Raw genomic sequence first — 13581 nt, forward strand, 5'->3', positions numbered from 1 at the left:
GTCATCTTATATTACCATTCTAAAAATCAAACCTTGAATTCTAAATGATGTTTATCTGTAGGCTAACCTTGGCCTCAGTACAATAACCAGTGACATACAAGAAAAAGATTCACATTATGAAATAAATTACAAATTAAGGTAATAAAACCATTTTTACCTTATATATTATTGGCATATTCTAGGAATAATTCCATACCAATGAAATCAACTTCTATCTATGCAAGCCAAGCTGAGGAAAGGTAAACATCGAGTTATGATTGCCCTCACAGCAACCCTTCAGAAATTTTAATGGTAGTGTAATTACGGTAGTAATAACATTTAGGATAACATAATATTCATTTTTCATTAAAAAGTCATCATCATTTTGGTGGTAAATAACACAATTTTGGATTAATACAACTGTTTGGAACAATTCAGTCATACAAACGATAGTTATGTACGATAATTATCGTATGTTATTGGGTTGTTTGTAACTGACGATGAAACGTAAACAAAACAATGGTTTTCCATTTAGGCGATGTGTATAGAAAAAACATGATTTAGCAGTTGTCTTATACTACAGATATGAGATAAATTCATGAAAATTTACCATAATTTCTGACCTTGTCTTATCTACAGGTCGTCTTATACATGGAAATACGCGGTAACTATGCATCCTGTATGTAATAAAAAAAAAAAAAAGAATTTCTAAGACTTTGAGTAAATTACACAAAATCAAGACGACAACCTCATGAAAGAGAGAAATTGTGCTCACCTTATTTGTACACCTGAGTATAAGTGGTTGAAAATGTCATTATCTTCTAAGAGACCATGACCATTGTCATAAAAATATACACCAACTTGCTTTCCTGAGTGTATACGATTTCTCCGTAAAGTTGGTGTGCTTCCTGTGGAAAACAGTAACTTCACAATGAAAATAAATCCAACACTGGCAACTTTAGTTTTCATAACTGACAAAATATTTTGAAACATTCTTTTAATTCAAAATTGCAGCTTATAATTTTAATTACTGTTCTGTAAATATAACAATTCGTAAGAAGTACAGAAATAAAAGTTTACAATACTGTTCGCTATGGGCTTTATGAGTTTTGAATTCTCATAATATGACACCTTAACATAATCACATACAGGTAATTTGATTTTTTACCAAGTAAAAGTAAATTTTTTTCAGATTGTGAATTCTTACTCTAAATTTTGAATTTAAAAATAAATTTTTGTACTTAAAATGTTTAAAAACAGTGTTTCATTTACTGACCACCAATCAGTGAAACCACTACAACTGATACAACATACTTATGATCCAATGAGACCAGGAATTTTCTAATAGTGTAACTAAATTAATTAGCGTATTACCCTTACACATTTACAAACTCAACTGAACCTGTTTGATATTTGTCCTATTCCTTACAGAAACACCCAACAGCTAGTAGCTTTCTTACCTGTAGTGATCCAAACTCCTGCAAGTGTGTTAGCATATACTTCATTGCATTCTATTAAACCCTGACCCTTTTCATGTACATAAATTCCGCCATGCTGACCATCATGGATCTTATTGTGCCGTACTATAGGATCACTATTGGTTCGAATCTGGATACCAGCTAACGCATTACCTTGAAATAAGAAAATAATTAATTTATTAACACATATATCAGCAAAATGAAAAAAGAATCCACAGCGCCAAACAACAAAAGAAATACCTAATGAACAAAAAAAGAAAGGGCATAGCTGGGAGTTTAGGCAGAATGTGAATGAATGAATTATGAAATTTTGCAAGCAAGCAGTATGGGGCTTCCAGATACTCAGTGTTAAGGCAGTGAAAAGGAGTTGGAGTGGATACACAGTAAGATAAGAAATCAAGAAAATAAATGAGATGAAGTACAGGGACCTAAAGGTGATACTGGATTAAACCCCAAGGTTCTATTATGATGCAATAGTTAAGAGTGGTTGCAAAGCAAGACAGAAGAAAGGAAGTGGAACTGGATGTAAAGTAAAAGGCTAAAAAGTGGATATAGCTGGAACCTAAGGGAAAATGAAAACAACCTTTAGTAATGCCTACAGTATACCATGTGAGGTTCACTGATGACAGCAGAGGAGTATACAGGAAAAGACTGTGGAAAAAGTTGAGGTGCAAATCTTTATTTGTTGAGATATGGAACTAGTATTTATACCATGAGTAAAAAACATACTGTATATATAGAGTACATCGACTTTAGCAACAAAAACTCAATTCTGTGATTTTTTTTTTTGCCCCTTTCAAAAGATGAACAAATTCTATCCAACTACTCCCCTTATATGAATTAGTCTAAATGAATGAGATCAATACGATCAAAAGTCCTATAGTTGAGCCAAATGAATTATTAACGCATGATCGGGGCACGAATGAGACACAGATATAAAGAAGGTTACAAAGTAAACAAAGAGAACAAGAATACCAGATGGTCAGTTGTCAAAGGGTAATAAACAGAAAGATAAACCAGGATAATCTGGGATTGAGCTGTCACAAACTGAACCCGTAGACCAAACAACAAGAAATACTAAAGTTTAGGCTTACAAAATCCAAAAACACATATAGCCTTGAATACCCGATGGTTAATTGCCAGGGGGTAAAAACAAAAGGTTAATCCAACGGCAAATCCAGGATCACGCGGTCACAAATTAAATCCAAATATATACTTAATCATAAGGCAAATGGAATCTTACCAATTCACATTGCAGAAACATGTATAAAAATGAATATTAACTTTGCATATATTTATCAACAACTTTTTTAACTATGAAGGCATCAAATTTAAACAAACCAAGACTTAAATTTAGAACACTTTCATTATCTGACTTGATAAAACAAAATTTGACGATATTCCTTTTAACTGTGTCATTGTATGGGACTAAAGGTCTTGCTTTACTCCACCTAATAGGATGATTTAAATCTCTCATATGTATGCTATTTTTACTTGATTCAATCATAACACGAGCTTTACGTATTTATCGTTTATCAGCGTAAAAATAGCAGTGATGTGATCTTTCATGCCCAGTAGTTTTGATTAAAGTACTTTCTCTCTAGTTTTAATTACGGTCGAGTTTCATCCATGTTGCTGATGCATGATAATTTATAGTCATTAGCAGCGTGAACGTTGTTTTCTCAGCTTCAGCTACAACTAGCAGCTTAAATTTAGCAGTATATTTCCTTGGCGATCTTTTATCCATAGCGAATAAGGGTATAATGTAAAAATATATCAGTCCTATTCTACTTGACGTCATTTGTACTATAACCTACAGTAATTGTGTGTTACCGTACGATGGTTGAAATACGGGCAAAACGGCTGTTGTTATCCGATCTGGTGATAAGCAAAACAACAGTTTCTTGGTCGGTTGTTTATGGCTGTATGCATTTACATAAGAGCATAATGTTACTAACAATACTTTTATCATTCTCTTTTACTTTTTTAACTAGAAGATGGGATAAAGAGATGGAGGAAAAGAAATTGGTCTATTGTAATGTGGTCTCTCTCGCTGCCTGATTGTACGTTGTTGCCTGCGCCCGCGAGAATTTTAAAAATATTTTATAAATATTGTCGTATCGGTATTAAATGCTTACCCCATTGCAAAATCGAATTATCTTAACGTGAATTATTGTAACTCGAGCATTACCTGAGTATTTTAATAGTTTTATCACAAAGTGCATTTAGTCATGAAAATGAGATGAAAATATAGTAATTAGTCAATATTTCTCAGAGAAAAATAACGTGAATGGGCGAATTTTCAGTGAATAATGCGTATGCATGTTCCATAGAGAAATCTGCGAATAGGTGAGTCTGCAAATACGGAGGGTTTACTGTATTATATATATATATATATATATATATATATATATATATATATATATATATATATATATATATATATATATATATATATAGAGAGAGAGAGAGAGAGAGAGAGAGAGACTAGCTTATCATGAGGGAAGAGAAATATCTTCAAACTTTACAGTAATTGCAAATAATTCCAGTATAATGAGAACTAAAAGTATCGAGAGGAAATGACTTAAGGAGTTAAAAGGTTAAGATTTAGATGTCAACCTCTCAGACAAGAACAGGATTAAAAATTTTTTGTCTGACATGCTAAATCAGTTAATCCATAAGTATTAAGCTGGTCAGATTGTTCACTCCTATCTCATTAAGCAGTCTTTAAATTATGATGCCCGAAATTTTTTTATGTCAATACGATGCATTGACATGAGAGCCGTTCTCATGCACCACTTTCGTTTGGCTCAACTATAGCAGTAACCTTCAGAAAAACATGTGCTCTTGATCAATATTACTGGCTTATGAAAAAAATTTTAAATTCAATTCTTACTGACTTTACCTGCTGAAAATTATTCTAAAACACATACCATATATGTTATTGTGTTCAATTAAGCCTCGACCATCTCCAAATATGTAGACACCACCTTGCAGTCCATTATATATTTCGTTCCGTCTTATAGTTGGATTACTATTTGAGGTTATCCACACGCCTGCATATTTATTTGAATGGATCTTGTTCTCAATAAACTGACCCATGCCATGCTCGTGGACATATATTCCTCCAGTCTGGCCATTATGAATTTCACAACGCACAACTGTTGGATTTGCCTGTGCTTTCACTTCAAAGCCTGCTATACGATTATTATGGATATCATTTGCCTCAAAATATCCCTGGAAAATAAAAGCAGTATAAAAATCAAGTTTACATACATTTCAGACTACAATGAACATTTGTAAATTACAGTATACTGTATATTGTTCTATCCTGATAAAATGACTCAGAATCAGAGTTTTAAGTACACTCTAGTGCTAGTTAACAGGAAAACAGAAAATGAAACTATCATAACAGGCACTGAAAGCATAGCCACTAAACATGTTGAATAGCTCAGCTAATACAGTAAATTAAAAATGTTTCATTATAATTCCATGTGATCTAACTACTGATAATCTTTTTAACTGTGCATTTTACTAGGTTATTTGGTTGAAAAAATTAATCCCAGTTCTGAACGCATCCCAGCACATGCACTCTCTCGAAAGCAGTGAGAAAACTCTAGAATAATAAGCTTTGTAACAAAAAAAAAAAAAAAAAAAAGTTTCATTTCATACAAACCCACTCATCATATATGTGCCCTGAGTTTTCCCATGATCATCAGTTTTTTGTCTATCAGAAAAAAAGGTAGTCACACTATGCACAGGCTCTCTCCACTGTCGGGTATTCACCAACCACTAAGCTTAGGAGATCGAGGTGCTGGATGCCCTAGAAACAATCCTCTAAGAGAAAAGAGACTTTAAAGGAAGTAACCAAGGCTATAGTGTTTTCAGGTTTGAAAAAGATATAGTAAAAACACCTATGGAATTTAAAGTAAGGGACCTGTATCAAGCAAAAACTTTTAAAAATAACAAATATTTAATTAATTTGTATTTTTTCGTAGCTAACAAACCTACGGCCTTAACGTAAAGATAAAATCTTCTAGCGCCAGCTGGAAACCGGTAAAAAATAAATGAAATTGTAGAACAAGGTATTGGTGGAAACTGGGTTCAGCCACTCGGATGAGAGAGGAGGCAACAGCCGACCTACCTTCAGCCGAGAACGCTGTGACGTATACAGTTTCTTCCAGCCCAGGGAGTCCATTAAGGGTGGCAAGGGGTGGGCTATGTACATTAAGGCTGTAGGTTTGTTAGCTATGAAAAATACAAATTAATTAAAAATTTGTCATTTGTTCAACTGCAGAACAAAGCAATTTGTTTGTTATCATCCCTCTTTCCCCTTCTGAGAGAGAGGAAGGGCTAGCTTCTGCAAGGAATAAATTAGTGTAATAAAAACTTTCTCACACAGAACGACTACTCGCTCACCTGTATCTAACCAGTTCCAGCTCATGATGGGTAAATCATCTTAATGCCCATCAGTAGAGAAGGGGAAAAGAGAGAGGAAAAAGACCAGTCATCTCATTCACTCTCACTTTCATGCCATCATCTTAAGTAAGAAACAAACTGTCCCGCTATGGGGACTGGATGAGCTACACAACTTGTCGACCAGCCACCGCTGGACCCAAGGAAGAAGTGTCCAAGGCCCTGTGAGCAAGGTCCCTTAGACAGGATGTGAAGGTGGTTTGATGAAACCAAGTACCAGCATTCAAAACCCTATGAACAGATAAGTTCTTCTTAAAAGCTAACGATGGGTCTAAACCCAATACATCATGTGCTCTTGCATGCACTGTATTAGAATAAGAGTTGTAGAAGAGCTATAAGCACAACCAATAACCTCAGATAGCCAGAAGGAGATGGTATTCTTGGCCACTTTTTTCTTGATCTGGCCTGTACTTACAAAAAGTCTTCCAACACCCCAGCCTTAGGTAACAAGTCCTTTTGAGATAACCACACAGTGCCCTAACAGACATAAAGGCAATTCGTCTGGGTCATTATCAACAAAATCTTACAGGAATGGATGGAAAAGGATTCAAACCTGTCATCATGAACCGAGGGATTCTGAGTCTTAGCTAAGAATTCGGGGACAAATTTGAAGGCTATGGACCCCCAACCACTCGTGTTTAAAGTCAAAAGAGACCATTGAGTTCGCCCACTCTCTTCGATGAGGCTAAATCCAGTAATAAGACAGTTTTAAGGGTCAAGTCTCTGTCAGATGACTGTCACAACAATTCATATGGGGCTTGAGTGAGACTGCCTAGTACCAGAGTCAGGGCCCTACTAGGTGGTTTAAGTTCTCTAGGAGAACAAGACTGCTCAAAGCTTCTCAGGAGCACTGAGATTTCCCAAGAGGAGGATAGGACTACATCTTTTAGGCACAGAACCAACCCCAAGGCAGCCCTATAGCCTTTGACGGCACACACAGAAAGATGCTTCTCCCTATGGAAGAAAAACTAGGAAATCTGCTTTTTGCTGAACAGAAGTTCCGACCAGAGAGAGACCCCTTCGATGACACCAGTCACAGTAAACAGACCATTTACCATTTTCCTTGGTACATGGTTGAGGAAGATCTGAGATAGCCGGACATCTCTGCCACTGCTCTGCGAGAAAAGCCTCTCACTTGCAGGAGATATTGGATAGTCACCAGCCATGAAGAGATAGCAACCCTGCCGACTGGTGATATCTCTCAACATGAGGCTGGCAAAAGAGTTTGCACCAAGGAGGGATCTCTTTAAGAACTGCTGAAAGAAGGGCTAGCATATTGAGAAACCATTCTGCGTGAGGCCACCATGGAGCTACAAGGGTCCGTCTGAGATTCCAGGATATCATTACTCTGTTCAAGACCTGGTGGATCAGACAACTTCTAAGTTGTCCCAGGGATGTTGAAGGGTGTCCTCTGCCAAGGCGAAGGAGTCTGGGACAACTGAACAGAAGACCTCCAGATTTTTGTTGAACCTTGTTGCGAACAGAACTATCATTGGCATTCCCCAAAGGTGGAAGAGTCTTACCACTATCTCCTGATGTAAGGACCACTCTGTTCCCAGGACCTGACCCTGACGACTCAGTTTGTCGGCCACCACATTCCTCTTGCCCAGGATATACCTGGCTGAGAGGTCTACTGATTGGTCTTTCACCCTATGGTGAAGGAGTACCGTCATGGAGTGAAGTTGCGAGAGACTAGCCCCCGTTTGTTTACTTAAGCGACCACCGTAGTCTTGTCTAATATCAGAAATACAGTGCCCTGACACCCTCTTCTGAAACTCCTGAAGTGCCAGGAAGGCTGCTTTCAGCTCCGAAACATTGATGTGCAGCTGCGTGTCCTGAAGATTCCAGACTGCAGCTGCTTGTCCTGAAGATTCCATACTCCTGACGTCAGAAGATCCCCTAAGTGGGCACCCCAACCTTTGTACAAGGCATCTGAGAACAGGAGAATTTCTAGAGGAGAATGAAGTTTTCTTTGGCCAACCATCACAGAAGGTCCCTTCTCACCTTTGCAGATAGAGCACTTGGAATAGAGGTGAATCCTTTGCAGGGGACCAGAACTCTTTCAGTCTCCATTGGAAAGATCAAAGGTGGAGACAGTGTGGGGAACGAGTTTTTCCAGTGACATTAAGAGGCCTAGAATTACCTGCCACTGATGTGCTGGCTGCTTCTGTTCGGATAGAAAGGACTGGCCCACTTTCCTGAACTTCTTGGTTCACTGGTCCAATGGAAATACCCTTGACAACACTACAGTCAACCCTCATTAAGACTAAGACAGACTAATTGGGGGCCAGGGTGTCCGTCTTAGCCGATAGTCCAGTGGCAGCTTAAATTTAGCTGTATATTTCCCTGATGATCTTTTATCCATACCAAATAAGGGTATAATGTAAAAATATATCAGTCCTATTCTACTTAATGTCATTTGTGCCATAACCTATGATAATTGTTTATTACCGTACGATGGTTGAAATACAGGTAAACGGGGCTGTTGTTATCCGATTCGGTTATAAGCAAAACAACAGTTTCTTGGTCGGTTGTTTATGGCTGTATGCATTTACCCAAGGGTATAACGTTACTAACAATACTTTTATAATTTTCTTTTACTTTTTTAACTAGAAGATGGGATAAAGAGATGGAGGAAAAGTTGTCTATTGTAATTTGGTCTCTCTCACTGCCTGATTACACTGCTGCCTGCGCCCTCTCGTAATTTAAAAATATTCTATAAATAATATTCTCCTATTGGTATTAATTGCTTACCCCATTGCAAAATCGAATTATCGTAAGGTGAATTATCGTAACTCGAGCATTACCTGAGTATTTTGATAGTTTCATCACAAAAAGTGCAGTCACGAAAATGAGATGAAAATACACCATTTTCCGCAAATAATGGGTAGATACATTCCAAAGAGAAATCCGTGAATATGAGAGTCCGCGAATTGTGAAAACACGAATACAGGGGGTTTACTGTAAATGACTTTTATCAATTAAAGAAAGATTTATGAAGAAAAAGACCTAACTGAAACAGGTATGTGAGACGCTGAACGGGAAGTACACTTTTAAGAAATGGTAACAAACCTAAGCAAAGACTGGAGTCTGTAATAAGGTTTCCTATTATAAACTGTCAATTATAAAATGCCCGTAATAATCGGCATAAAAATAAAAGGACTCGGGTCATGTGGCATATTTACAATAATGTCTTGCATTTTAAAGGATGCTTGCATAATATACAGATTTTAAAGGATGCTTGCATAATATACAGTATACTGTTTATTCAAAACAAGAAATTTTACATCAGATAAGTACAGACTGTCACACTGGGATAAAAGCAATAGCAGTTTACTTTCAGCTGAAGCTCTGAATCTGAAAGTTAGGTTAGAAAATTTCCTATGGCCCTCCTTCTCTGGTTGTTTGTATATGTTTAACAGTATCTCTCACTGGTACTTATTTTTTACACATTATTATGGCCCAGGTATATCTGTCGTAACTCCAAAGGGCATATTTATCCTTAAGTTATTTTTGTGCATTTTGTGTAATCCTGTGTCTTCCATTAAGTAAGTGCTTTGGTATAAATTCAAAGTCTATTTGTTTAAGTTTCAATAAGATGGAATTATGCCAATCAGCAGCCAATATCATTAGCAGTGTTGCCATGACAAACTGTTAATGACGACAATATTACAATAACAGATCAGCTGACACCAACTATACTTTCCCTTACTTAGGGGAAAAAAAGGTGTATCACCTGAGAATTTGGGATAACCATTTTGAAGTTTCTATATAGTTCGTATCACCTGAGAATTTAGGATAGCCATTTTGAAGTTTCTATAAAGTCCACCTAGAGATAATAAAATCTGCTTGTTGATGCTTTGAAAGTAACCTCATAAAACCCTTTGTTATTTTAAAGTATAAAATAAAAAGTGATTTGAGTGAACGGGAACTCATTCCTGAGCACTAATCAAATAATCACATGTTACTTATACAAAAAATATGGTATTTACCCTATTTTTGGAAAAAGTGCAAACTATGGTCAAAGCACCATGGACGAAGGTAAGGAGAAGCAAATACTTCAAAAATAAAAAAATAAAATTTTTCATAACAAGCCAGCTATTCACAGTATTTTCTGCTTACATCATCCATGAAAAGACAATGCCTTGACATAACAGTAGATGAAAAAATCACTTTTATCACATAAAAAACCAGATTTATATTTTCAATGAGAAAACATAGACAGTAGTCAGTGCTGGAGAACCAACCTGCAAAGGAAACACTTAAGGAATGTGAACAGAGCTATTAACAAAATTTGGTTGATATTTACATGACGATCAAGAGGGCTAGCAGTGCATCTACCTTATTCTTCTGGTGTCCAATAAAAAAAAAAAAGTAAAAAATGCACCCAAGAAACTTCAGACCATTGTGCTTTATAATGCTGTATGAAACTTTCAGCCACAGCCCATGAAACTTAGCCGCAGCCCAGTGGTGGCCTTATGTTGTTAGTAGCTATGGTGGTACCAGATGTATGATTGTGGCTAACTTGAACCTTAAATAAAATAAAAACTACTGAGCTTAGAGAGCTGCAATTTGGTATGTTTGATGGTTGGAGCTGGATTATCAACATAAAAATTTGCAGCCCTCTAGCCTCAGTAGTTTTTAAGATCTAAGGGCAGAAAGAAAAAGTGCAGACTGGCAGACAGAGCCATCTCAATAGTTTTCTCTTACAAAAAACTAAAAGTGACCCAGGGAACACTCACGACACAAATATAAACTCATGCACGATTAAAGGAGTCGAGATGGAACAAACAGCACTTAATACATCAGATGCATATTGTGCATAATTAATGCTCTTTATAAAATTAATAATTATACTACCATCAACAATAAATACCAATCACTTCTAAAGCAACAGGCTTCACTGATCTCCCTCATTTGCAAAAATATACATATTAAAATGAAGATCCACATACACTATCTTAGGACTTTTCCTATCATAATATAATTTAAATAGTCATTTTCTGAAGCATTTCCATTAAAGCTAATGTCTGCAAAATACCTGACAGCTGTTATTGAAGATCTTTGACAACTATGACTTAAAGGAATAAAGCATACAGGAGATATTGTACTTACTTGGCCCCCATCAAAACAGAAAATACCAACATCCTTCCCGTGATGGATATGGTTTCTTCTCATTATAGGATTGGCAAAATTCTTGACCCATATTCCAGCTAATGCATTCCGGCTAATTTCGTTGTCCTCATAGTGACCCTGTGCTCTGTCTGTGATGATCAGCCCAACATTTTCACAATCACTGATTTCACAATAACGAATTACTGGTTCTGCACCTGGACCACTAACACTTACAGCTGCTCCCACTGAAATGTGTGGAAAAATTAAGTGGATTTTATAAAACATAACATCTACTGAAAAGAGAATTCTGCTGAAGCATAACATTTCGACATACCTACATAGTATAATCTATACAAGTTATGACAAAATTTTATACATAAATGCAAGTTTAAACCCTTGTGAAAACCGCTGCAAAACTTACTGTATATATAAAGTGTACAAAAATCTAGCAACTAAGAATATGGCTGTTTTCTCAAGTTGCAATAACAGGTCTTCAATATTATGTCATTCAATGCTGAATTATAGCTCAGGAGTCAATTTCAAATGACAACAAAAATCAATTAGATAAAAAATCAAAATTACATAGAACAAAGGGAGAGAAAGAAATCCATATAAGCGTCATATATGTAAGAAGTTGAGGCATAATCTCCTCAGAAGCCCTCCAATGGGAAAGTCCTGATGTGAAACCAAGTGAGAAAGCCCCCTGAACCCCCCCTCATCAGGCAGACATGGAAGCCAACTTCATATTCTCCCCCACAACAAAACTCAACCCAGGGAAGCCCTCAGGAGATGTTTCAGAAGCCCAAATGTTCCCAGCTACTCAGATAAGCGAGGCCATCATGTGCACCCAGAATCCTCACAAACACACCCTACTCTTTCAGTTATTTTTCTGTCTTTCCTGTTTAACTTAAATCTGCAACAATACTACTGAAAAAGCAGTGACTTGAAAATTTTAACTAAAGCACTGGACCCAATCTGAAAGCTTCCTTCCCATTTTAATTCTAATCTGAATACCAATTTTCATCTATGAATTTGTCCCCCACATTGATTATGCAAAAAAAAAAAATGGAGCCACAGGTTTGCATTATTTTTTCTAAAACAGCCTCATAACAGCAAATCTAAGGCTGAAAACAAGGTTTAATCAACTGACTGTTATACCACTATACATAAATGTAAGATTATGAGCACCCACAAGAAGAACATGTCATAGCCCAAAATCAAGATCTCTCTGCTATATGATGTTACAATCTACCAATGACTGACCTTTGAAATGTACCTTTCAGTACACAACATTGCATTTGAAAATTCAAAACATTCCAGTAACTTTTACATATTTTCTTCAATCTTGAAAATGAACAAATTAAAATTTTATTTATATTTCTATAAGGAACACAGTACAGTACACTGAAAAATACAGTTATCAAATGGAAGTTTAGGAGGGTTTACATATTTCTTAATCAAAATGTCATTAATATGTGTAAGCTAGTTTCAAATTACCTTTGGGAAGATTTAATTGTACTGTACACTGTACAAAAATGAAGGACCCTGCACGGCTTATTCTGTAACAAACTCATCATACGGAAATCTAGTTTGCCAAATTCTTCACCATCCCATACTGTGGCCAACAACAAATGGCCTACCCACACATACCTAATTTGCTTCTATCAAGGTTTGAAGGAACACACACACACACACACACACAGAGAGAGAGAGAGAGAGAGAGAGAGAGAGAGAGAGAGAGAGAGAGAGAGAGAGAGAGAGAGAGAGAGAGAGAGTTTCTTAAAAAAATAATACTTACAGTGAGAGAAACTTCGAATAATGCAATGCTCTATGGTTGGTGAACAATTTTCTTGAATTTCTAACGCATAGTGTTTGTGGTGCTGCATAGTATCAGTGCAACTTGGTGGTGAAAACTTGATGGTTACATAGCCTAGATATGCCCGTTGAGCCCCTTCCATAAACATTACTGTAGATTCACATTCTCGTTCCAAAATTACATTTTCTGCCACATTTCCTGAAGAAATAGTTCTATTATATTTCTGAATACCTTTGGAAAATTAGCCGAATATTTTTTTTACACTGAACCTATAAAACACTGATATGTAATTTCATTATGACAAAAAATGTGAAGAAAAACAAATTCTCTACTCAGGTAGAAAGATAAATTAACATACCAGGCGCAGCTCCAATGAAGGCAATATTGGTTTCAATAACAATAAGTTCTCCACAATAAACACCTGAGTGAATTAAAACCAGAGGTCTCTCAGCATCATCACAATAATCAAAAGCAGACTGGATAGTGTCGAAGTACGCAACGGATCGACCGGCTTCCTGTGAAAACAAATATCTCAAAATATTACATCTACTGCTTGACATGCATGCAACACATGCACATACATACACAAATATGCAGTATCACTATAAATTTAATCCAAATTTCATTAAGAGTCCCTAACCTTAAAAAAATTTTCTGCCAGTTAAAAAATGAATTCTACAGTAACCCATCTCACAAACTATATTAACATATTCATTA

General features: G+C 36.3%; 1 protein-coding gene across 2 annotated transcripts in view; it reads right to left on the reverse strand.

Annotated features, from left to right (window-relative positions):
• The window catches only part of FBXO11 (F-box protein 11), a 56361-nt gene that overhangs the window by 8144 nt on the left and 34636 nt on the right, over positions 1-13581 (reverse strand). For both annotated transcript variants that reach the window (XM_067097106.1, XM_067097112.1), the window contains exons 5-10: positions 13223-13379; positions 12847-13062; positions 11049-11293; positions 4391-4694; positions 1440-1610; positions 755-887 (exon numbers count right to left, since the gene is read on the reverse strand). In XM_067097106.1, coding sequence (XP_066953207.1) covers positions 755-887; positions 1440-1610; positions 4391-4694; positions 11049-11293; positions 12847-13062; positions 13223-13379 — 1226 coding nt within the window. The remainder of the gene's footprint in view (positions 1-754; positions 888-1439; positions 1611-4390; positions 4695-11048; positions 11294-12846; positions 13063-13222; positions 13380-13581) is intronic.

This window comes from Macrobrachium rosenbergii, chromosome 4, assembly GCF_040412425.1.
Source record: "Macrobrachium rosenbergii isolate ZJJX-2024 chromosome 4, ASM4041242v1, whole genome shotgun sequence".
Lineage (NCBI taxonomy): Eukaryota > Metazoa > Arthropoda > Malacostraca > Decapoda > Palaemonidae > Macrobrachium > Macrobrachium rosenbergii.